Source organism: Talpa europaea (genome assembly GCF_964194135.1).
Source record: "Talpa europaea genome assembly, chromosome: 6".
Classification (NCBI taxonomy): Eukaryota; Metazoa; Chordata; class Mammalia; order Eulipotyphla; family Talpidae; genus Talpa; species Talpa europaea.
Window position 1 is genome coordinate 86,672,031 of NC_140072.1, and position 27,086 is coordinate 86,699,116.

At 34.1% G+C, this 27,086-nt stretch overlaps 1 protein-coding gene across 3 annotated transcripts in view; it reads right to left on the reverse strand.

The window, feature by feature from the left end:
* Window positions 1-27,086, reverse strand: part of NBEA (neurobeachin) — a gene marked incomplete at both ends in the record, with an annotated part of 593,662 nt that overhangs the window by 233,244 nt on the left and 333,332 nt on the right. For all 3 annotated transcript variants that reach the window (XM_084235096.1, XM_084235095.1, XM_084235094.1), the window contains one exon: window positions 14,597-14,721. In XM_084235096.1, coding sequence (XP_084091222.1) covers window positions 14,597-14,721 — 125 coding nt within the window. The remainder of the gene's footprint in view (window positions 1-14,596; window positions 14,722-27,086) is intronic.

A 27,086-nucleotide genomic window follows, 5' to 3' on the forward strand; every position in this document is an offset into this window, starting at 1 on the left:
AAAATGGTTCCTACTTTAATTCACTTTTGTTGACATCAGAGAATACACTGAATAATCCAATAAATATATAATTCATATCAACATAAAATTAAAAACTCAAGATATAAGCTTCAAGTTTATAATGAATTTGATTCAGAAATAGTGGTATTTAAATTAATAATTGATGTTTCTTATGGTCAATGTCAACACATCGTTACAGCACACTAAATTACAGTATTCTTTGTGTTTTTAATAAGGAGCTTGTATAGACCTTTCTTGACTTAAAGTAGACATAAATATTATATTTACAGTAGGGTATTCTCTAAAAAGCTTGAGGAAAGTATTCCAGTGGTATAGTAAACATGGTGAATCAGGAATATGAGCACTAATTAAGATGAAATGTTCACAGAAATTACTCTAAGTGGTAAATTCTTATTCAGATTAGCTATGCTTGTAAATGATTTACTAGGATATAAGAAATAAAAAAGGAAAATGGCTACCTAACATCAACAGTTATTGCTGAGTGGAAAAGGACATCAAGGACACTTGCAAGTAAAAGAATTGGATCAATATTAACGCGATTTTCATTTCATGCTTCCCCAACTCCAGTAAGCTGACAATATACTCTGATTATGTGAACTGCCTCAAAGTAACACAGAAAAGGTTATTAGAGCAAGAGGTGGAAATGGAATGCACTTTTTATATTGACAGGCCTGCTAATAGAGTATACTGATTTTCAAAGACATGCAATGCATTTTTACAATTTGGTTCTGACAGCAGAAACGGAATTTCATTTATTCCTAATTCAAAATATTCATATGTAAGCAATATTTCTTAGAGCTGACCAACAAAGGAGGTATTCATAAACAGCATTTTAAAACTAAAAAAATGCAATTAAAAAGGTGCAAGAAAATATTATTGAATTTAAGTGCAGCACTATAGAAGTATGAAAAGCTAACTTAGTAATCTTAATGGACTGAATGTATTATAGAAAACTGCATTCTATGCTTTTTAAAGGAAATTTGATAAACCACATTTTAAGACTATATAAGACGATATGTAGACTCTCTCTGCATTTTAGACTGGTACTAGTTGGTAGTATTTTGACTAGCCATAAAGTTTGAATGACTTTAAAATATTTTAAATAAAATTTCATTACATTAAAAAACATATGGTGAACTTTGTGGGAAAATGCTAAAATGTATATAGATAACTTGGGCTAGTTTAAAATCTTCTAAATATCAAAAGCCAGAGATAATGCATTATTCATCTTTGTGATTGTATGAATACATAGAAAAGTGTTTGGATACCATGAAAAAGCATGCTTACAAAAAACCAAGCCTGAAATAAATACACCAAATTGGTAAAGACATCTATCTTTATACGGTTGTCTATGGGTGATTATTTCCTTGTTATTTAAACATTTTTGGCATTTTCTAGGTCTTCTACACTGAGCATGTTTTTTTTTTTTTTTTTTCTTTTCTTGAAGGAACAGACAAAGGAAAGAAAACTTGCATCATAAGTTGAGAGGGGAAGATCGCAGATGAATAACATAAATGGAAGGAAGAAAGTTTTGGCCCTTTTTGAAATGAAAGAAAAGATGAACCAGGCAACTTGAATGAAGGCTGAGGGAAAGATTTTCTCTGGCAGCGATTATTGATATCAACCTGGAAAATGATGTTTGGTTTTTCTTTTTAAAATCTATTACAAAGTTCAGTGTGGAAAAATTTACCTTAAAACTCTGAAAAATTTGGGTAAAATATGTCTTGGCAAGGTAAGGAAATGGTCCAGAAACATGAAAGGAATAGTTATTAAGCAAAGATCATCTTTAATTATTAAAAAAATGGAACAGTTAAAGGATGGTGCTGATATCAGCTGTTCAAAGCATATCGGAATTATTTTATTATTATTTTAAATATTTTAAAATGTTATTATAAATGATATGAAATACATACCCTTTGAATGACACTAAGTTTACCAACATTGTTATCTATATTGCTATTGATATACAATAGCAATGTATCTTTACATGTCATACGTTAAGAAGAGTAAGTAAAAATTTAACAGGTAAATTTTAAAATGCGGGAAATGTTCTGTAATGGTCATTATGGAAAAATATTCCATGCTAATGATGGGAAGAATCAACATTGTCAAAATGGTCATCCAACCCAAGTCAATATAATACCAATAAAACTGGATCAAACACTACTGAAATTCATATGGAATCACAAAAGACTATGGAGAGCAAAATCAATATTGACAAAAAAATTAACGAGAATGGAGGTATCATTTACAGAGCTCAAATTATACTAGAAAGCTCTAACAAAACAGCCTCATACTGGAACAAAAACAGACACACAGACCAATGGAAGAGAATTTAGAACCCAAAAATAAATCCAAATGTATATCGATAGCTAATCTATGACAAAGGAGCCAAGAATATGCACTGGAACAAGGATAGCTTCAATAAATGATGTTGGGAAAACTGAACAGATGCAAAAAATAAAACTAGACCACAATCTCACACAAAACACAAAAATCCATTCAAAATGGATAAAAGATTGGATGTAAAATCTGAAACCATAAAATAAATAGAAGTATGGAGAAAATATTTCATGACATAAGCTTCAGTGTTCAGACTTCAGGGATTTATCCAAAACAGCAAGGAAAACAAAAGAACATAAACTGGGACTACAACAAACCAAAAAGTTTCTATATAGTGAAATAAACCATATCTAAAATGAAAAGACATCCTCTGCATGTGAGAAAGTATTTTAACATCATCCATCTGACAAAGGACTGACATCAAAGATATACAAAGAACTCATAAGATTCTTAAAAAACGAAACAAATAACCTAATCCAAAAGTAGGTAGAAGAACTAAACAGTTCTCCAAAGAAGACATTCAGATTGCAAACAGGCCCATGAAAAAATGTTCACCATCATTTATTTATTTTTTATTCATTCATTCATTCATTCATTCATTTATTTATTCACTCATTCATTTATTTATTTACACAAGCACTGGGTACAGTCAGAAGTGCAGGAAGGTGACAGAATTCAGAGCGGGGAGCAGAGCAGGCAGAAGGACCGAAGTACATTGCTGAGGAGAGCAGCGGGTGGCAGGAGAGGTCTGTGCGCCATGTGGGACCCTCCTCCGGTGGCTGGGGAGCAGCTGGGGATTGTACTGGCGCTGCAGAGGCTGCGGGTAGCTTTGCAACCCAGCGCTCAACCGCTGCGCCACCGGGGAGGCCCCACCATCATTTATTATTAGAGAAATGTTTATTGCTGCACTATTTGCTTATAGCAAACTATGGAAAAACCTAAGTGCCCCAGAACAGATCAGTGAATCAAGAAGATGTGGTATATATACACAATGGAATACTACTCAGAGATGTAAAAAGATAAACTCAAGTCATTGGTGACAACACAGATGGAGCTAGAAGGGATTATGCTAACTGAAATAAATCAGAAGGAGAAAGATAAATATAGTTTGGTGTCTCCAAAGTATGGAATGTAAATCATCAATCTAAGAGTCATATAAAGACAAGTTTAAAAATAACCCTTGATAGTTGACTATAGAACTGAAATACTGAGGGTGGAGGAGGGGTTAAAAATAAAGAGGTTGAAGGAAGTACAGTGGACTACGGGCTATTTGGTTGTGAGTGCATTACTATGGTAATATCTGATGGAAATATACAAATAATACCTCAATTTAAAAAATTCCAAACGTATCTACAGCATACTTCATATAACACACTGCACATTAAAAAGGACATTTAGATTGCAGTTTTTGCTCTGTCTACCACTTATTAGTGGGTCACTTAATTTTTATGGCCTGATTTTTTTCTCAACTGAAAATCCTTCAGCCATTCAGTCTATTACCAAATACTTTCACAATATGGCTCTACATAGTCATATATGTAATTATGCATATAATTTGTGAAAAACTGTATATAAGAATACAAGATTATGAACAGTCCATGCCACTAGCAGTAAGTTAATTAATATAATTTTGTCATCAGTTTGTACCCATAATATAATTTTGTTAGTCCCTTAACACTCTATGCAGAAATAAAGTACAAACCAAAAAAAAAAAAATTAGAATTTGGAAATACCATAATCAGAAACCTATTCCATAGAAAACTCATCCTTTTTTATTATTTTATTTTATATATTTTTACATCATTTTTCATTTTTGTACAATGTATGCATTTTCACCTTGGTTATAGTCCCCGTGAAATTTCTACCACCCACTCAACTGTGAAGGGATCACCACGATCCCTGTGCTCTTCCCGCCCCTTTAGAAAGCCCACTTTTAATGCTGCTAACAAAACTGGTGAATGGATGTGGTTAAAATATTGTGTGTATACCTTGAAATCTATCATCAAATGAATAATTATGGCAATTAAGTAACTGTATAGAATTTTATTAATGTGGATGTTCCAAGTGGAATAGACAGAAGATATAATTCCTGCCTTCAACTGCTTTTTATTATTCTTGGACTATATAACATCTAAAATAATTTCCTGAAATGTCTATGCAAAGAAACCTGTCACCGAGTGAGGCCATTCAAAAGTATAAGTCAGGCCCTTCAATACTTCCGTGCTTTGGTAATTACTGTTACTAACTCTGTGCTTCCAAATCTTACCTGCTATATTCCAAATCTTCTTAGATAAAAATAATCAATAGATGTTGAGAAAACATTTGATAAGACACAGCTTAATGAAAAAATATTCTTAGCAAGATGGGAATACATCAACTTAAAGGTAATATGTCAAAAATACACTGCCAACATTACACTTAATGGTGAAAAACTGAGAGCTGTCCTTTTAAGATCAGAAACAAAGCACTCTTATCACTTCTGTTTAACCTAAAGGAACCAGGAAGCAAGAAATAAAAGGAATTCACACTGGAAAAGAAGTGAAATTATCATAATTTGCAACTGGTATGCTATTATATGTAGGAAACCCTAAAGACTCTTACCAAAAAGCTATTAGGAACAACATATGAGTATAGCAAAATAGTAGTTTAAGAAAATCAAGAAAAACGTATGTTACATTTTTAAATACAAATGATGAGTAAGAAAAAAAAAGATTCTAATTTCAAATGCATCAAAAAGAATTAAATATCTAGGAATTAACTAAGGAGGTGAAGGATTCACACAAAGAGAATCAGAAGACACTATTAAAGAATATGAACAAGACACATAGAAATGGAAAGATAGTCCATGTTCATGGATGGGGAGAAGTAATATAGTCAAAATGGGTCAATGAAACAAAGTTGAAAGCCTAGAAATAATTCCATGCATATATTAACAACTGATTTATGACAAATAAGTTATAACCATACAACTGGAAGAAGTGTCTCTTTAACAAATGGTGCTGTCAAAACTGGACAGCCACATGTAAAAGAATGAAGTGGGATAATTCTCTAATTTCATACACAAAAAAATTAAAAATGGATTAAAGGCTTAGATATAGGATCTGCATGACGAAATACATGGAAGAAAGCACTGTTGATATGTTTCATGAATCAATGATATAGATGTTTTTGGACACTTGAGTCCTATGACAGGGGAAATTAAAAGCAAAAATAATAGGGATGACCTCATATTAAAAGATTTTATAGAAGAAAAGAAAATATTAACAGAATAAAAAGAGAGCCTACTGAATGGGGGAAGACAGTCACACATAAAAAGTCAACAAGGGGCGACAATGTCAGTTATATCAAGAACTAATCCAACATAATAACAAAAAACAAACCCAATTAAAAAATAGAAAATGATCTTAAAAGGTAATTTACCAAAGGGGATATCCAACATACCAATACATATGTGGAAAATGCTCATCATTACACTTAACAAGGGTTATGTGAGTCAAAACCATGAGATATCCTCTCACCCCTCTGAGATTGGCATATATTAAGAAAGTCTTCCAATAAGAAGTGCTGGAAAGGAAGTGTAGAAAGAGGAACCCAATTACACTATTGGTGGGAAAGTAAACTAATGCAAACATTTTGGAAAGTGATTTGGATTTACCTTTAAAAAACTAAAAATGTAGGGCCTCCCCTGGTGACACAGCGTTTGAGCGCTAGGCTGCGAGGCTGCCCACAGCCTCTACAGCGCCGGTTCGTTCTCCAGCCGCCGGCAAGGATCCCACAAAAAAACAAAAACCAAAAACCAAAAACCAAAAAACTAAAAATGTAAATATATGAACCAGCAATACCACTGATGGTCATCTATCCCATACTTTTTGTAGCTGAGAAGCACTACATTACTCTATGTGCCATTAAAAGCTATATAACCTTTGTCTCAATCTGTGAACCCAGCATCTAGTACATACATGGCATGAGGAAAATATTCAATAAACATTTTTAAATTAATAAAGCTATCTGATTCCTCTGAATAGGTTTAAAATCTATAATTTGTAACTAACATAAAAACGGGATCTGTCAGAACATGTATTCATACAGAAATGCTATATAAAATACATTAAATGTATTACAGATATATAATCTATTAAAAACATATTTTATAACAGCATTTATATAATGCTTTTTTTTTTTTTTTTTTTTTTGGTGGGACCCTCTCCAGCGGCTGGGGAACGAACCGGCGCTGTAGAGGCTGTGGGCAGCCTCACAGCCTAGCGCTCAAACGCTGTGCCACCAGGGGAGGCCCTATATAATGCATTTTTAATTATCATAATAGATTATAAAAGCCATGGGATGAAGACAAACTTAAGACATTAAAAAATGAACTGTGGTACCAAAAAAGGTGAAAGATTGCTGGTTCCCTCATGTTTTACTCTCCCTCTCTTTTTAAAAAATACACATTACCCTTTCAATAAATCATTTTAATCATAATCAGATTACCTAGTTCTTGAAATATGGAGATTCAGTTAGCAATGCAATTAAAGTGGAGTTATCAATTAACAACAATAATGTTTGCAAGAGTCTGTAATAACAAACAATAGGTTACTATATAAAAAAAATCAAAATTTTCTCAAATATTATAAATTAATATTTAAAAAAATTAAGCCAGATAATTTAATGCTTCTTTCTCAACAACTGTACAGTTGCATTAGTATTTTTATTCTCAGCGCTTTTCTTATTTCTTGATAACTACAAGTAGCACATTACCGTAGCCATGTATATACCATCAAAACTAATTTAATTCCAGATTCATTACAGAGCTGCTTTTTATTCATCAAGGTCATATCTTGATGGCTTCACAAGCTTGGATAAATCAGGTGTTAAGCAGACACATCTCTGAGGAAACTAAGGCTGTTCTCATTTGCAGTTCTCAGCATATCTTATTATTTATTGCTAAAGAAATAACTGATTAACTTTGTCATCTTTGTTCCATGTTTTTTTTTTTTTTTTTTTCCTTAGGCTGAAGCAGCCTGCCCTCTTCTGTGACGCCTGATCAGACCTATTTAAGATGATGTCTTTGATCACAGACATGGGGCAGCTTGCAATCTTAGGCTTTGATGAAACATTGTTCTACCATAATTTTATGGAAGGTAAACAAAGTCCTAAAAGATAACAGTCAACGAAGACAACAAAACTTATTAAGATTTTCTATTATGCTTTGACAGCATAATTTTCAAGCATGAGAAATGCACCAGAATTTGACTAGTTAGGTTTTATTTAAACCTATAAATAAAATATAGAACACCACCCTTTTCCAATCATTTCCTTATTAGCTAATTTTCCCTGAAGAAGAAAATCCTCCCTGCAGGTTGGAAGATGAATTTATGAGTTTTAAAATATTTTCCTCTATTGCTATGGTCTGTAAAATTCCTATAATCAATTAAATTTGCACTTATATGAGAATTTACTATTAGAAAACACTAAATAACACATTCAATAGATACAAAATTAGAACATTAAATAGGAAAAAATTACATGCCTCTAGGTTTTTATTAATCACATTCCAACACCAGAGGCTGAAAGTATGTCAAATCACACCAAATCTTTTGCACATGACAACCTCATAAATTATTCAACTCATTAGTATTGCTAAGAAGCATGAAAAACTCCATCAGTGTTAAGGATGTTTTCCAACTGAAAAAGGTCAACCAAAAGTTTTAATAATGAAATCGTAGGGAAAGCTTTCAAAGTAAATATGAAAGAAAATGTTGTCCTGTATGCCTCCCTGAAATTACATCCTTGAAATTCTGATTCCTTACTCTTAAAAAGAAAGCATTGTTAACATATTTGTTCTATTGCTCCAAATAAATTGCCTGAAAACAACATCATGAAATCCAAGTTAAGGCTAAATGTTTCTGGTAATCACATGAAAATTTATAATTTCATCTAAAATTTGTGACTGATATTAGGGAAAAAATTCAAGTGATTCAAATATTTTTATTAAAACACAAAGTCTGCTAAATCAATTTCACTTCTATCACATGAACATAGTTTCATATTCATATTCTTAAAATAATGTACTACATGAAGAGGTAGTTTTTTTTTAATAGTAACACAGGTAAATTTTTTTAAAGATTTATTTTTTAGGGCCTCCCCTGGTGGAGCAGTGGTTGAGCACTGGGCTGCGAAGCTGCCCGCGGCCTCTGCAGCACCGGTTCAATCCCTGGCTGCCGGAGAGAGTACCACATGGCGCGGCAGACCTCTCCTGCCATGCCTGCTGCTGCTGCTCCCCTCAGCAGTGTATTTCGTCAGTCTGCCTGTTCTGCTCCCTGCTCTGGCTCTGGTGATTTCTCTCACCCTCCTGCACTTCTGACTGTACCCAGTGCTTGTATAAATAAATAAATAAATCTTAAAAAAAAAGATTCCTCTCCACTTTGTTCTGATTCACACCTTCTATCTCACTCTAGTAGCCTTAATCCTGCAGTCTTATTTCTACGGTTTGTTTTGGTTAAGTTTTGTCAGTTCCTGTGTTTTGTTTCTATCTATTCTACCTATAAGAGATATCATCGGGTATTTTTCTTCTTCTGGCTTATTTCACTTAGTACAACCCCCTCCACTCCCATCCATTTTGTTGTAAATGGCAAAGAATTCATCTTTTTTATGGCTGAGTAGTGTGCCATTGTGTATATATACCACATTTTCTTAATCTACTCTTCTGTTGTTGGACACCTAGGTGCTTCCATAACTTGGCTATTGTAAATACTGCTGCAGTAAATATAAGAGTGTGCATATTCCTTCAAATCAAGTTTTTGCATTCTTTGGACAAATTCTTAGGAATCCAATTGCTCAGTCATATGGTATATATCTATTTTTAACATTATGAGGAATTTCCATACTTTTTCCACAGGGACTGGACCAATCTACATTCCTATGAATAGTGCATGATAGTTCCTTTTTCTCTGCACCCTCGCCAACGTTTGTTTCTGTCTTTTAAAAAAAAAATTATATGGGCCACTCTCACAGAAGTGAGGTGGTATCTCATCATGTCTTTGATTTGTATAACCCTGAAAAGTGATGTTGAACATATTTTCCATATGCCTGTTGGCCATCTGTGTATCTTCTTTGGAGAAGTCACACCCCCCCCCTTTTAAAAAAAAAAAAAGCTTAATGTAGTACAACGTGAGTCCTATGTAGTTAAAGTTTTGGCAACTCAGTGTTACCATCATTATAGTTTAAACTGTTACAAATTATCTCTAAATATTTATAATTTCAAATGAAATAGATTCAAGATTAACTGGTGAAAGGGTCTAAATTAATAAGCAATGAAATAAAATTTTAATTTTCAGTTTAAATGATCAATCATGCCACTGTTAGCTCGTTATTTCTAAAAATCATTTCCTATCAAACACAAAGGTAATATAACTCATTATAAGCTGGTGTTAAATACTTAAATCATCTGTTGAATTGATTAAAGAAAATTAACCATAGTTTGAAGTGAACTACAATTTTTTCTAGCATATTTTTCCCTATAGTTACTTTATTATCATTTTTACAATTCTATTATATTTGAATTGAAGTAACACTGGTTTACAATTTAGATGCATAGGTTTACCCCTCTTCAGTTGTATGTTATCACTCCATGTCCACCATTAAGCAAAACCATATTCTTCCACAAGAGTCCATTGGTCTTCCTCCACCATTTGCTTCTCAATCCCCTCTCTATCCCTCTGGGCACCTCAATCTCTAGGGTTGCTTTAGTTTAATCTGTTCCTTTGTTTTGTTTCTTTATATTCCACAAATCTGTGAACATCTCCAGTATTTGTCTTGCTCCTTTGACCTTATTTTACTTAGGTTAATCCCTGCCAGCTCCAGCGATGTTTCCACAATTGGCTAGATTCACTTTTTAAATTTTTTATTTAATTTTTTTTAAGGATTTATTTATTTTCATACAAGAGCTGCGGTACAGGCCAACGGCGTAGGAGGGTGAGAGGATTCACCAGAGACAGAGTGGGGAGCAGAACAGGCAGACGACCAAAATACTCTGCTGAGGGAAGCAGCGGGCGCAACAGGAGAGGTCTGCTGCGCCATGTGGGACTCTCCAAGGCCAGCTGGGAATCGAACCTATGCTGCAGAGGCTGCAGACAGCTTCACAGATCTGTGCTGGACAGCTTCACAGAATTGTGCTCAATCTGCTGCACCACCGGGGAGGCCCCTCATTTTTTTTTCCTCTTTGCTTTTTTAAAAAAAAATATTTATTTATTTATACAAGAACCGGGGTACAGGCCAGATGCATGGGAGGGTGAGAGAATTTAACAGAGACAGAGTGGGGAACAGAACAGGCAGACTGACAAAATACACTGCTGTGGGGAGCAGCGGGTGGGACAGGAGAGGTCTGCAGCACAATTTGGGATCCTCGCCGGCTGGCCAGGATTGAATCAGCGCTGCAGAGACTGTGGACAGCTTCACAGCGTGGCACTCAACCGCCTACACCACCAGGGGAGGCCCCCCCTTCACTTTTTTAAAAATAAATGAGTAGCTATTCATTGTGTGCATATATCTCACCTTCAAAGATTTGAAAACTCATTTGTTGTTGGACATAACTTGGCTATGTAAGTAGTGGTACACTACGTTTTTGCATACTTAGGATAATATTTTCAGAAAACTCCATATTTTTGTTCACAGGGACTGGAAGATCTACATTCCTATCTGCATTGCAAGAGGATTCCTTTTTCTTAACAGCTTCCCCAACAATTGTTGTTTCTGGTATTTTTGATAGGGGTCATTCACACAGGTTTGAGATGGTATCTCGTGGTTTTGATTGGCATTTCCTTGATAAATGATGATGAGAAAATTTCATGTGCATGTTGATACATCAGTATGTCTTCTTTGGAGAAGTGTCCATTTACTTCCTATGCTGATTTTCTGATTGGGTTTTTGTTGTTTTTCTTTTTTTGGTTGAATGAGGGTTTTTTTTTTTTTTTTTTTAAGATTGATTTATTTATTTATACAAGCACTGGGTATAGTCAGAAGTGTGGGAGGGTGAGAGAATTCACCAGAGCCAAAGTGGGGAGCAGAACAGGCAGAAGGACCGAGGTACACTGCTGAGAGTAGTAGCAGGCGTGGCAGGAGAGGTCTGTGCGCCATCTGGCACCCTTGCCTGCGGCCAGGGATCGAACCAGTGCTGCAGGGGCTGTGGGCAGCTTCACAGCCCAGCACTCAACTGCTGTGCCATCAGGGAGGCCAGGCCCTGAATGAGTTTTTTAGGTCTTTATAACAGCCCTTGATCACATGTATGATGTACAAATATTAAGTAGGGTATCTTTTCATCTTAATGATAGTTTCTTTTGCTGTGCAGAAACTTTTTAGCTTGATGTTTTTCCACTTGTTTATTTTTTGTTTTCTTGATGTTGGAGTCAAGACCCCAAATAGAACCCTGAAGAGAATGTGGTGGAGTGTTTTGCCTGTTTCATCTATTTATTTTATGATTATTTCAGTTCTTATGTCGAAGTCCTTAATATATTTTGAATTATTTTTTGTGTATGGTGTGAGATAATAGTCTAGTTTCATTCTTTAATAATTGACTGTCCATTTGTTAAATAGATTTTTCTTTCTCCAACATATATTCTTGGCTCCTTTGTTATAGATTAACTATCAACATAAATGTAGCTATATTTCTGGGCTTTCAATTCTGTGCCATTGATTAGTATAACTTTGTAGACAAGCTTGAAAAAAGTTCAGGTGTGTCCTGGGTAAAGCAATAACTAACCTCAAAGATGCCTCAACTTACATATCCTTGATAACTTGATAGTGCATCCATTTATTTTTATTTTATTTATTTATGCTAGTTTATTATTTCCTTCCTTCTAGTAGCTTTTGGTTTCATTTACTAAGAATAAATAAAACATTTGCTTAAGATGTAAGGTTAGATTATTTGTGATTATTTTTGTCTCTTCATGTTAAGTCTGTATACATACACAGTTCCTTCTTAGCAGTACTTCTGCTGCATCCTGTGGGTTCCGGTAGCTTGTGTGTCTTCAATTTCATTTGTCTCCAACTAGTTTTTAATTTCTCCTTTGATTTCTAAGTTAACTTAATAATTATTCCAGAGTGTGCTATACTTGCCATATATATATATAGGTTTTCCTGCTTTCCTTTTGTGGTTGATTTTTAGTGTAATACCATTTTGATGAGAGAATATACTTGAAATGATTTTAATCTTTATTAAATATTGACACTTGTTTGGTAAACCAACATGCAGTCTATCCTAGAGAATATTCCATGTGCACTTAAGAAAATTGTGCACTCAGCTTTTTGGGGTGGATTGTCCTTTGAAAGTTATTAAATCCATCTGGTCTAATTTCTCATTTAGTGTTGTTGGTTCATTGTTGATTTTCTGTCAAATTGATCTGTCTATTGATACAAGTTGGGGTACTGAAATCTACTATTATTATTGTGTTGTTGTTGATTTCTCCTAAGTATATTAGCAGTTGCTTTATGTATTTTGATTTTCCTTCATTTGGTGATATATGTTCATGAAAATTATATCTTCTTTATGGATTGATTCTTTAGTCATTATATAATCTTCATAATCTTCATCCTTGTGTCTTATTCCCAGTTTTTTTTTTTTTTTTTTTTTTTTTGCTGGAAGTCTGTTTTATATGATGTAAAATGGCTATCTTTGCATTTTTTAGATAACTATTTGCTTACATGAATTTTTCCCAGCCTAATACTTTGTGCAAATGTTTATGTTTGGAGCTTGAAGCTGTGGACTATGTATTGATAGTATTCAGGTTTGTCCTTTTTGGAAAAATCAGCAAAGGGGAGAGCCGATGCTTCTTGGGACTGGTGAAGCTAGCTGAATGTAACCCTTGTGATTCTTGTTCAGGCTATTTACCTGGGGAGTCTTGCACTCTCTGGCTACACAGTTCTAGGAACTATAGGGGAGACAACGGATCTTGGCTGAAGTCAGCTTCAGGTAACCTGGGTGTTCTTTGTTCAACAAGCTGTTTTCTACTAGGGAAGCATGCATTCTTCAGCTGTATAAGCTGGGAGCCTCAGAGTCTGTTCAGAGAAGGATGGATATCCTTCCAAGTGTTCCAGTATAGTTTCTGGTGCACTGTGTCTCAGTCTTTCCTACACTTTCCCATGGTCTCTGTTTCTCCTCTGTGCAAAGACACTAGTCTTCAAGTCCTCAACTCTTTTTTTAGATATAGCTGCTCCCTCCAGATGCCAATCTATGGTGTCCATGAAGGAAGTGATGACTCAAAGATCCAGTTAGTCTGCCATCTAGCAATTGGGGTTATTTTTCCTCTGCTCTTAGCAGATCCTGCGTAAACCAATAATTAACTTCAAAGATGCCTCAACTTACATATCCTTGATATCTTCGCAGTGAGATAGTGTGAGATAATGGTGGCACAACTTGCCATAGATAAAGTTGAACTTCTAAAACAGCAATTGCCCCACTACCTCTCAGCGCTAACAAGGAGTGGTCAGGCATTGAACTAATCTCCATGAGTGTTGTGCTATAACCATTATCTCCCAGTCTTGCTCTGTTTCCTCTTTTATAGTTAATTTAATTGTATAAAATTATTTTGTTATTTTTATTTTAGCTATAATAATTTTACGGAAATCCTTATGTATTTAATTATGTTTTGAGATTTTAAGTAATATCAGTTCAGACTATTTGTTCAGCAAATTTTAAAAGCTTTGCACATTTTATAATTTAATTGGGATTAAATATTTTACCTGTTTATCCATTAGGAACATGAAAAAGAGATGGATCACTTATTACTTTCAAATACAGAAAAATTAACATAATAAAATAAATAATTGTAAGACAAAGCTGGCTAATATAAAAATCTATGGACAGAGTTAATTAATTTTCTGAGTGCACATGGTGTGCAAAATTCTGATATGATCAAACAAACTTGTTAGAACATTTAAAAACTAGGTAAACAGATAAAATAGATGAAAAACACTGATTTAATCTTGTTTTAAGCCTGTGAGAGGGATGTTAGGTAGTAACCAACCATGTGGAATCTTCCAATCTATTAAAAGAAAGCTAAAAGATCTAAAATACACATAGTGATGAAAATACTGATTTGAAAATTAAGTATAAAGTAGAATGTAACATTTCTTTCATATGACAAAGGAAATTTTAAATGCTAGTGTAAAACTGAATTATCAACCACAAGAGTCAACTCACGTCCAGAAGTATTTTTGTGTAACAGGCATTGGTACTAACCGTACTCTATTGCAGCTTTGAGTAATGCTTCAGGATGAGTGGAGCCAAATGCGTTACGAACAAATCGTCTCCTTCGACGAAGATCATCTTCCCAGTAATCCAAACGCCAGAAATCATGCAATTGGCTATGAAAAAGAAAAGAAAGAAATATTAATCATTATTAATAATAATGTATAACTGAAAATCAATTTTTCCATTAAATTAAAACTATTTCTCTAGCTTCACTGGGAAACTAAGATTTTTGATATATTTCTATTTTACAATTGTGTTTGTTACATGTTTCTTCTACAAATGAACAAAACCTAAAATAGTAACATCCTATATTTTAGGCATTATAACATTCACTTCTTCTTCCTTTATAATTTTCTTCTTCCTACTGAAAACATTAATCATGGGGAGTTTAGTAACAAATGCAGCACCAAATTACAAGTATTAATGGCACTGTTCGCATTCTTTTACAATGTTTTTAACAAGGCCTGTAAATCACAGGATAGACCTCACTACAAAGAGTTTGCAATTTAATGACCATGATTTCTTAGTGGAATGAATTAAGAACTATAAAATATTACCCACTTGGATTTGGTGGAACAATGATTAAAATAATGTGCTGAAATATTCATTGAAATAATTCCCTGCTGCCCACAGCAACCTGAGAAAAGTGCAATTTTATCCATTATTAATAATACTGAATTAGAACTGCAAAAATTCCAATATATGGTAATTTTCTTGGTAAATTATTATTCTAACACTAACAGAGTCCTTGGATGATTTTACAGATTTCAGCAAATACAAAACCATTAACAATCATGGTCATCACTGGGTAATAGTGCCTAAACCATGTTACATTCTAAACCAATCTTAAAAACCCACAAGGTATTACATAAATTACTGAAATGTGTTCACTTCATATCAATGGAACATTTCATGATACCACTTTTGCTTTCAATTTAATTGCAATAAACATTGTTGAGAAATGCCACTGCTCAAGAAGTCTGATTTTCTATTTATAGTATTTGCAGTAATATAAATAAAAATGTTAATTTTTCTGAAAAGCACTTAGCACTTTTCATGAAATTGCCTTTGTAGATTTAATTTCATATTTTGATAGTTTATTACAGAAGGACACATTTTTTATGTGTTTTTTTTTTAAGATTTATTTATTTATTTATGCAAGCACTGGGTACAGTCAGAAGTGCGGGAGGTAGAGAGAATTCACCAGAGCCAGAGCAGGGAGCAGAACAGGCAGACTGACGAAATACACTGCTGAGGGGAGCAGTGGGAGCGGCAGGAGAGGTCTGCGTGCCATGTGGAACCCTTGCTGGAGGCCGGGGATTGAACGGGCGCTGCAGAGGTTGCTGGCAGCTTTGCAGCCCAGCAATCAACCACTGCGCCACCGGGGAGTCCCAGGACACAATTTTTGATTAAGAAAAGAACCATGAATGTTTTGGCCATCATTCTATATCTAACAAATGTCTGGCACATAAAATATTTTCTAATATATATTCACTGAATTAAACTATTGTTTTTGCTGGGAAAATCTATAACGTGAAGTTATCGAAGATAGTAATTTATTAATACTTATGAAAAGCATTTCATGGCCATCCATACATATTTTTTCTATTACTTAATTGTAAAAAAAAAATCCATAATAACATAAGGTATTCATAGAAACTCTAAAATTATAAGCATTTAAAGTTTAATTTGATCGATTTTTTTCTATACATAATAATTGTAGTAACTTAATTTCTGTCAAAATAGTGATTACCTGGCAACTGTTGCAAGTAATATACTTTTGTCAGTAATTTTAAAATAGAATTATTTCTATTCTTACAAACACAAACTAAGCCCAGTTGTTTAAGGAAGAAATGCTAGAAGAATCTGTCAAAATTAAGTAATTGAATTCACTAGGTAAGATTAAAGATCTGCAATCTCAAATTTCTTTTTTAAAAAATATTTATTTATTTATTTATTTATTTATTTATTTATTTATTTATTTATACAAGAACCGGGGTACAGGCCCAGACAAAAGTATATTACTTGCAACAGTTGCCAGGTAATCACTATTTTGACAGAAATTAAGTTACTACAATTATTATGTATAGAAAAAAATCGATCAAATTAAACTTTAAATGCTTATAATTTTAGAGTTTCTATGAATACCTTATGTTATTATGGATTTTTTTTTACAATTAAGTAATAGAAAAAATATGTATGGCCATGAAATGCTTTTCCTAAGTATTAATAAATTACTATCTTCGATAACTTCACGTTATACATTTTCCCAGCAAAAACAATAGTTTAATTCAGTGAATATATATTAGAAAATATTTTATGTGCCAGACATTTGTTAGATATAGAATGATGGCCAAAACATTCATGGTTCTTTTCTTAATCAAAAATTGTGTCCTGGGCCTCCCCAGTGGTGCAGTGGTTGAGCGCTGGGCTGCGAAGCTGCCGGCAGCCTCTGCAGCACTGTGCTCAACCACCTGCGCCACCACGAGAGGCCCTATCTCAAATTTCTAACCACAGATATACTTTTTCTTTATTCCTCCTGTTAGGTGCAACTTAAAAATTTTGGACACTATGTATGAAACAAATATAGCAAGACTCTGAAGGTAGAAAGCTAAAGCAGAATGGCTAAGGGACTCAGGGCCTAAGGAAGAATATACTTGTAAGTTCCCTGGGCTGTCTTTTTAACTCACTTATCCTAAACTAAGAGTCAAAGAGGCTAGCAACCCAAATAAGTCCAACAAAAGCATGTTTTCTCTAGCCAAAGAATCAGCAAAGGTATGATCTTGCAAGATGGAAAACTTTTAGACAGCAACTGCTGTACTCTAGTGAAAAACCACAGAGAAAATGTGGCCCTACCTTATCTACACCAGGAATGGATGAGTGGGGAGTCAAGATGTGAAGTGTCATGAGATGTAGTGAGGCACCCTAACATCCTAGGGGGTGCAGTTATCACAGAAAGCCAAGTTAGAGGTCTAGGATTCTCATCTCTGCTGACTGATAACATGGTATCCCACCTACATGAGTCAGGGAGACCATGTAGGGAGGCTGTGGAGTGGTGTCAGAAGAGGCCTAGAAGAAAGACGGAACTTCCCCTATTGACCAAGAGCAACAAAGACACCTAGCTCATGAACATTAATGGGGCCACCTCTGCCAACAGAGGGGAAGCACTTCCCAATTCAGATCTAGCCATGTCAGAGAATGTCAACTAAAATATGATACAAATTAAAATGAGATACAAATTACCTCAGAGAATAATAAGAAAACATCAAGATTTCAATCAAAAATCAATTATCATATCAAGAACCTGGAAAATCTCAAATAAAATGCAAAAAGATTATAAATAGGTCCCAATGCTGACATCACAGAGATGTCAGAAAAAGATTTAAAACCAGTCATGAATAATAATGCTTCAATGAGCAATTATGAACACGCTAAAACAAATGAAACAAACAAAAAAAACTCAGCAAAGAAACAGTCTGAGGAAAAAAATCAGGGGTTTGGTTCAACAACAGAATGAAGAGGACAGAATAAATAGTCAACTGTAAGACAGAACATTAGAAATGATTCCATTTAGACAACAAAGAGAAAATAGACTGGATTTGGAAAAAAAAAAAGCCTCAGGAATCCATGGATTATAATGCTTAACATTTGATCCTTGAAGTCCTAGAAGCAGAGGAGAAAGAGTACAAGGCTGAAATAGTACCTGAAAAAATGAACAAACCATAAATGCACAGATTTAAGAGGCTGACTGAACACCAGACATGACAAGCCCAGAGATGTTCCTGCTAAAATATATAATAACTATACTTCTAAGACAAAAAACAAACAAAAAATCTGAAAAGCTGCCAGAGAAAAACTGATATCTCAATTATAGAGGTAAAACAAGGTGACAGCTTTATTTCAAATTAAAAGTATGGTGGCCAAAAGAACTGGCAAAATATTTGTGAGTGAAAGGAACTTGCAATGGAGAATAGTTTAGGAATAATGGAGAATAAAAGAGAAATATATTTTCCTATGCAAGAGAATAAAGTATCTGTCACTTGCAGTTTAGTCTAAAAGAATACTTAATGGCAGACCTATAAACATGCAGGAAGCAATAAAAGTAGGCTTATCAAAACATCAGGAAGGAAGAAATAAGATAATAAGCAACATGAATAAATATAATAAGCTTTACTTTTCCTCAAGTTTTAAATCATATTTTACTTTTGAAGCACAAGTTTTAACATTGATGTGTTTTTAAGTTTGTGTAGCGGTAATATTTAAGACAAATATAAACTGGAGAGGTTAATAGGATGTAGAGGGAAGTAAATGTACCACCAGTAGATAAGCTATATATCTATAATGTAATATTTCGAACAGCCAATCACTTAAAAAGTGATACAAAGAGAAACTCAGAAATACAATTGCTAACAAGCTATCAGGAAGAGCAATTAAGAAAACAAGCACATGTATAATTGCATCAAAAAGAATAAAATACTTAGGAATAAATTTAACCAAGGAGGTGAAAGATCTATATTCTGAAAACTGTAAGATACTAATGTAAGAAGTTGAAAACAAAAATATATGTAAAGATAGTCTATGCTCATGGATTGGAAGAACTGAGAATGTTAAAATGTTCATACTGTCCAAAACAATCTGCAGATTCAATGCAATCCCTATAAAAACGCCAATGGTATTTTTTTACAGAAATAAAACAAAAAACCCTAAATTTCATTTGGAATCACAAAAGATCTTGAATAGTCAAAGCAGGAAAGAAGAACAAAGAAGTGGCATCACTATTCCTCATTTCAAGCTATTTTTATGAAGTGAAAGTAATCAAAACAGTACAGTATTGGCATGAAAATAAACATTTAAATCACTGGACCAGAATGGAGAGCCCAGAATTGACACATACTGGGGCAAAGAGTTTATAACAAAGGAGACAATAACATGATGATGATGGGAAAATGGACAGTGGCATGCAAGAGAATGAAACTGACCCAATATCTTATACCATATACATAAATTAATTTTAAAAAGTTTAAAAACTTTACTAACATCTCCAGTCAAAAAACTCCTAGTGGGCCTCCCTGGTGGCACAGCGGTTGAGCTCTGGGTTGCGAAGCTGCCCGTGGCCTCTACGGCGCCGGCTCGATCCCCGGCTGCTCCCTGGCCACAGGAGGAAGGTCCTGCATGGCTGCATGGCGCGCAGACCTCTCCTGCCACCCGCTGCTCCCCTCAGCAGTGTACTTCGGTCCTTCTGCTTGCTCTGCTCCCCGCTCTGACTCTGGTGAATTCTCTCACCCTCCCGCGCTTCTGACTGTACCCAGTGCTTGTATAAATCAATCAATCAATCAATCAATCAATCAATCAATCTTAAAAAACAAACAAACAAACAAAAAAAAACTGTTAAAAAAAAAAAAAACTCCTAGAACCCATATACAATAACTCCTTCACACAGGTTTTGGCAATGATATTTTGTATTTGACACCCAAAATAAAGTAACAAAAGCAAAAAAAGCAAGTGGAACTATGTGAATATTAACAACTCTGCACAGCAAAGAAATGATCACCAAAATGTAAAGGCAACAACTGAGAGAAAATATTTGCAAATAATTTATGGTAAGGATAAGTATTCAGCCATAAAAAAAAGGAAATCAAATAATTTGTAAAAACATGAATGGAACTTGTGGGCATTGTGATACGTGAAATAAGTCAGAGAATGATAAATATTCCACTTATAGATGGGTTCTTAAAAAATACAAAAAACCCTAAATGCAAAGATACAAAAAAAAGATTGGAGGTTGCCAGAGGTAACGTGTTGTGAGTAGGCAAAATGGGTAAAAATGAACAAACTTCCAGTTATGAATAAGAATTGGGGATATGATGTATAGCATTGTGACTGCACTTAATAATACTGAATTGTGTCTCTGAAAGTTGCTAAAAGAGTCAATTGTAAAAGTTCTCATCACAAGAAAAAAATATTTTATAACTATGTTTGGATTTTAAGTAATCTGGTTGTGAGATCACTTCTTTTTTTTCTATATATGTGTATATATCTATATAATAATTGCATTGTATACCTGAAGTTAATATAATGTTTTATGACAATTATATGGATAAACCATTTTAAAAGTCATTTATAGGGTTTTTTTGTTGTTGTTGAACAGTTAATTCTGATTTAAGATGAATAATTATATTGATTCTTAAAAAGGGTGTGTTAAAATTATGAATTTGCTAAAAATTCCTGTTGATATAATCTACTTTATCATTTTCAAAATTTATTTTACTGAACAAATAGCCTCTTCATTCATGATAAAAAATTGCAATTGTCACTTGTTATAAACTTTGCAATATACCTCACCCCAATTTTTCTTTTTGGAACTATATATGGAATTGTGCTAAGCTAAACATCTCATTTGACTCTGCATCAGTAGGATGTGTTAATTTTAGGTATAAAAATGTATTCAACTTACTTCTCAAACTCGTAAAAGTGATTTAGCATTAATTAAAATAACAGCAAACATTTCAAAGTAATTATCAAATAAGGTATACAAAAATATCACTGTAATGCTTGCTTTCTTCATAAAAATAAATAAGCACATTATAATGTAAAAAAATGCAAAAAGTTCCACTATAACTAAATTAAAATGGAATTGTAAAAAATGTTCAAGAAATCCGTAAGAAGGTAGGAAAATAAAACAGCAGTAAAAAAAAAATAGGGAAAATGTGCTTCAAAAAAATGCTGTCTAAAAAAGTTCACTTTAAACATAGCAATAAAAGCAGACTAAAAGTAAAGAATAAAATGATGTATCAAAAGAAAGCAGGAGTGGCTACATTAATATTGATAAACATACACTTCACATAAAATAAAATTGTGAGAGACAAAGAAAGACCTTAACAAGTGACTGAAGAGCTAATTGTCTACTAAGAAGTTATCAGTATCAAATGTGTATGTATTAAATGAAAGAGCTGTAAAACACGTCAAGTAAAAACTGGTAAGAACTGAAAGGTGAAAAAGACCTTTCTCTATCTCTCTTTCTTTCTCTCTCCCCCTACCTCCCTCCTTCCCACTCTCTGTGTATAAATATTTTGGGATATATATCCCTCTTTTCAACAACTGATAAAACACCTAGGCACAAAATCAGCATAGACAAGGAACACTACAATACCATCCAACATTTTAGAACACTTCAACCAACAACAGCAGAATGAACATTGTTTTCAGGTGCCTATGGAACATATATGAAGATAGCACGTAGTCTGGGTCATAACACAAATCTAACAAATTAAAAATATTTGATATCATATGTGTGTTCTCTAGAAATATGGAATAATACAGAGGCAAATGACTGAAAGGCAGGAAAATCCCCAAACAGAAACTAAAGACACACAAATTTAAATGATCCATGAGTCAAGCAACAATTCTCAAAAAATAAATTTCCAAAATAAAAATAAATTAACATGATCAAAATAGCCATTCTACTCAAAGCCATTTACAGAGTTAATACAATTGGAATAAAAATCTTAATGGCATTCTTCAAAGAAATGGTCATATATTGCTGAAATTTGTTAGAATCATGAAAGACCCTGACTAGCCAAATTTCTCCTGACTAAAAAGTGGAACAATGGGGGTATTATAATGCCAGACTTCAAACTATACTACAAAGTCGTAATAATTAAAACAGCATGGTACTGGGACAAAAATGGGCACACCCCAATGGAATAGAATTGAAAACTCAGAAATAAAACCAAACATATATGGCCAACTAATCTATGACAAAGGAACAAAGACTATACACTAGAACAAGGGAAGTCTCTTCAATGAATAGTGCTGGGAAAATTGGAATGCCACATGCAAAAAAATGAAACTAGAATACTACCTCACACCATGCACAAAATTCAACTCAAAATGGATAAAAGATTTGGATGAAAGACCTGAATCCATAAATCACAGAGAAGAAAACATAGGCAAAATACTTCATGACATAAACTTCAAAAACACCTTTCAGAACTCACCTCCAGAAAGAGGAATAACAGAAGAATATACACAAATAGGACTATATTAAACTAAAAAGCATCTGGAAAGCAAAAGAGACAGTAACTAAAACAAAGCAAAATCCCACAGAGTAGGAGAAAATATTTGTATGCCATACATCTGATAAAGGACTGATAATCGAAAATCTACAAAGAACTTACACAATTCAACAAAAACAAATCAAACAACCCAACCAAAAAATGGGCAGAAGAGCTAATCAGACACTTCTACAAAGAAAAGAAAATGGCCAACGGCCAACAGACATAGGAAAAAATGTCCATCATCTCTTATTATCAGGGAAATGCAAATCAAAACCACAATGAGGTATCTTCTCGCACCAGTGAAAATGACCCATATTAAAAACAAAAAAACAAAAAAACAAAAAAACAACAGCAAACAGCAGTGCTAGTGAGGATGTGAAAACGAACCCTCTTATACAACTGGTGGGAAAGTAAACTGGTCCTGTCACTATGGAAAGCTGTATGGAGGTTCTTCAAAACACTATAAATGGATCTATCATATGACCCAGAGATCCCATTCCTAGGAATCTACCCCAACAACAAAAGAAAAAAGACCACTAATTCAAAAGGAAACCTGCTATTCCATGTTTATTGCAGCATTATTTATAGTAGCCAAGATATGGGGAAAAAAGCATAAATGTCCCAAAACAGGTGAATGGATCAAGAATATGTAGTGTATACACACACACACACACGAGGAATGCTACTCTGTGATCAAGAAAGATAAACTCGTTCCACATGTGGCAACATGGATGGACCTGGAAGGGTTCATGCTAAGTGAAGTGAATCAGAAGGAAATAAATATCTGATAGTTTCAATTCTGTGTGGAATGCAGAAAAAACAAAGTGTCAGATAAAGACAAACCTTGAATACTGACCACAGATATGAGACATCCAGAGGGGTGAGGATGAGAAGAGGGATGAGGGAGAGGTGGGGTAGAGAAGAGCACAAGGGGATATGGTGATGGGATTATGGGTACTTTGGTAGTGGGAGAACCACAGTGACCCCATCTGAGGGGATAAGTCATATGTTGTCTGAAAATTGACAACGATGTAAGAAAAAACACATTTAATAATTAAAAAAAAAATACTAAGCATAAAATGTAAAAAAAGACTATCTTGACAATATTACATTCAATCACCAGTACAGCTGTTTCCTCCTTCTCTTTAATCAGATAGATAATTACTCAGATAGAAAAACAACTATGAAATATGAAGACTGTGTATGTACTGTTCACTGATCTACTTCACCAAGAATTTATTGATTACTTACTATGAGTATGGCCATAAGCTAAATGCTAGGCATTTATGGATGAAAAACTAACATGATTCCTGTCTTTGTGCAACTTTCAAATTATTTCAAGCAATAAATTTATAGATATCTTGTGATTGTTAAGAAGGAAGAAAGTGAGACATAGTAATAGAATTGGGGGAACCAATTTACCATACAGATGAACATGCAGGTACACAGATATGAGTATGCTAATGAAACAGAATTAAAAAATATGTTCACAAAACAAAATCTGTATCTATTGGCACACTTCCTCCAGGAGAAAAAGTAACAGTCTTTTATTCAAAAAGTCTTATGTTCTAATTAGTCAATTCTTTGTAATACATATTACCTTTATGCTGTGTGTCTATGTGTGTACACACTCACATCCATTCTGTTTATACATACATATTTAACTTATTTTAAACCATTATTATTGCTCTGACTCTATTTATTAATAAGTACTTCTTTCAAGGTCTTCTTTCCTTAATATTCTTCTATCCTTTCTAACCTAAGGTTGCAAATTATAACTGGTAATTCAAATTACAAATTGATTGGTGAAACTTCTGAAAAATGCATCTCTCCTGTCTTTGCAAAGCATACTCTTACGTCCTGACACTGTAAAGCAATAGTTTAGAAAGCCAAATTCTAGTCTTCAGGATTCTTTCTCTCCCAGGCTAGTCTGTTTCCTCGCCATATGATTACTAAAAGTGGAAATATAGATAGGATCCCATAAGCAAGATTCCAAATGTACCACTGGAGAAGCATTCCAACATTTTGCCTATATAATTTGTTCCCATGATATCAGCAGGGAGAAGTTACTGTAAGAGCTGAATCTTGACAAACTGAAACATTTTGGATTCACCAAAGAGGGAAATAGTTATTGATGAATGTGTGTGAATTAAACAAGGTTCCCACTTAATTATAGTGAAACTTGAGGTGCAAAACAATAGTAAATATTAAAGTGTAGGTTAGACTGCAAAGCTAAAGACATTACAAAATATAGGGAAGTGAATTTTTTGCCTACAATTTTGTTTCTACTATGAACTCCCTATTTGTACATGAGTCACCTACGTAATTTTTTTCCCTATACTGCCCTTTCTCTAAAAGACCCCATTTGTACCTTTTGCTACCTCTGCTTTTCTTTTCCCTTACAGTATTTACTACAACAATTGTACTTCTTTGTATCTTTTTTTTTTTTTGCTTTTTATAAGAGGAAAAGTTAGAGTATTATTTGGTTAAGGAATGATAAATAACCTTAGATATATAACACGAAAAGTAAAACCTTTTGTCATAAAATACACAACACAGTAAAACTCTCAATATAGTCACAATGAACTCTGAAAATTCATGTGAACATTGTCTGGTAATTTTATTTATTTATTTATTTTGGTTTATTTATTTATTTATGCAAGCACTGGGTACAGTCAGAAGCGCAGGAGGGTGAGAGAATTCACAAGAGTCAGAGCGGGGAGTAGAACAGGCAGAAGAACTGAAGTACACTGCTGAGGGGAGCAGCGGGCGGCAGGAGAGGTCTGCGCGCCATGCGGGACCCTCGCTGGTGGCCGGGGATCAAACCAGCGCTGCAGAGGCTGTGGGCAGCTTTGCAGCCCAGCGCTCAACCACTGGGCCACCGGGGGGGCCCTTGTCTGGTAATTTTAAAGGGGGTATATTTAAACTTACCTGTGAAGGTAGGTGCATGCCTATATAATAAATATAGGAGAAAATCTTCAAGAAAAAATATTCTTTCTTTGAAATGATTAATATCAGAAAACATAAGAATTTTATTTTGCTTTCTTCACAGAAAGGACAAAAAATATCTGAGGGCAAAAAAAGCTGGGTATAGTTTTGCCTTTTAGTTATATCACTATTTCTCTAAGCTTGGTTTTCTGGTACTGTGAAGAATAAAGTGGTTTTATAATAATAACTTTTCCATTCATGAATAGTTATGAATATGAAAATGATAGATGAGAAAAATAAGCCAAGAGCATCTGGTCAGGTTCTATGTTATTATAAGACACAAGAGCAGCTATTTGAAACACAATGTTCAGGAAATTGGCCTGAATTCTCACAAAATTTGTAATTACAATGTTTATAAATCTGAATCTTAACTAAAAGAATAAAAACAAAATTAGGAATCTTGTGTCCAGACAGAGCAGTACGCTTGGTTTTTTTAGCTTTCCTTAATCTATAACTATGAGAAAGAGCCACATACTAGAGCATAATTGACACTTTCAATGCAATGGTCAAGTTTCTAAAAGAAGTCACCATACAGGGCCTCTCTGGTGGCACAGCAGGTTGAGCGCCACGCTGTGAAGCTGTCCACAGCCTCTGCAGAATGGGTTTGATTAATGGCCGGCCAGAGAGCTACCCACATGGCGCAGTAGACCTCTCCTGCCTCGCCCACTGCTCCCCTCAGCAGTGTCTTTGGTCCATCTGCCTGTTCTGCTCCCTGCTCTGTCTCTGGTGAATTCTCTCGCCCTCCCACGCCCCTGGCTTGGACCCCAGTTCTTGTATAAATAAATCTTTTTTTTTTAGAAAAAGAAGTCACCATACACAATCCTCCATAAAAGAATGGACTAAGGTGAATGGGAACATTTTAAATTGTAGAACCATTTAAGGGACAATTCAATGTATTTTTCACTCTTATAATGTTGGGGAGAACAGTGGCTACATTGTGAACAATTAAACAAGGAGTCAAGACTGCAGAGTGTAGGAGAAGCGGTTTCCAAAAGGGAAAATTGAAGAAAGAATTTAATTAAATAAGCTCTTTATTACTTACTTGATCAGAAATAGTGAATAATATTTTTACTCTTTGTCTTTGCATCATTAATCAACTATTCTTCTGACTTAGCCTTTTTGGCAATAGCATAGAAAGCTCTTTAGAGATTATAGATATTCCTTTTTTTCTTCTTCCAATAGAGCTATATTCTCAAATTAAAGCAATCTTAGGGCAGGATAATTACTTTAATCTTAAATAAGAAAACTGTAAAATTACTTGTGCAATGTCTATTTCTATGTAGCAATTATCCCCTTGAAGAAAGTAAATATTCTTTTATCCTAATAATTACTACTGTGGTGAGTAGACTTAAATATTTTTAGAAATTATAATTAAAAATGCTTCTCCCTAAGAAATTGTTCATTATAAGAAATCCAAACCAAAAAGATTTACT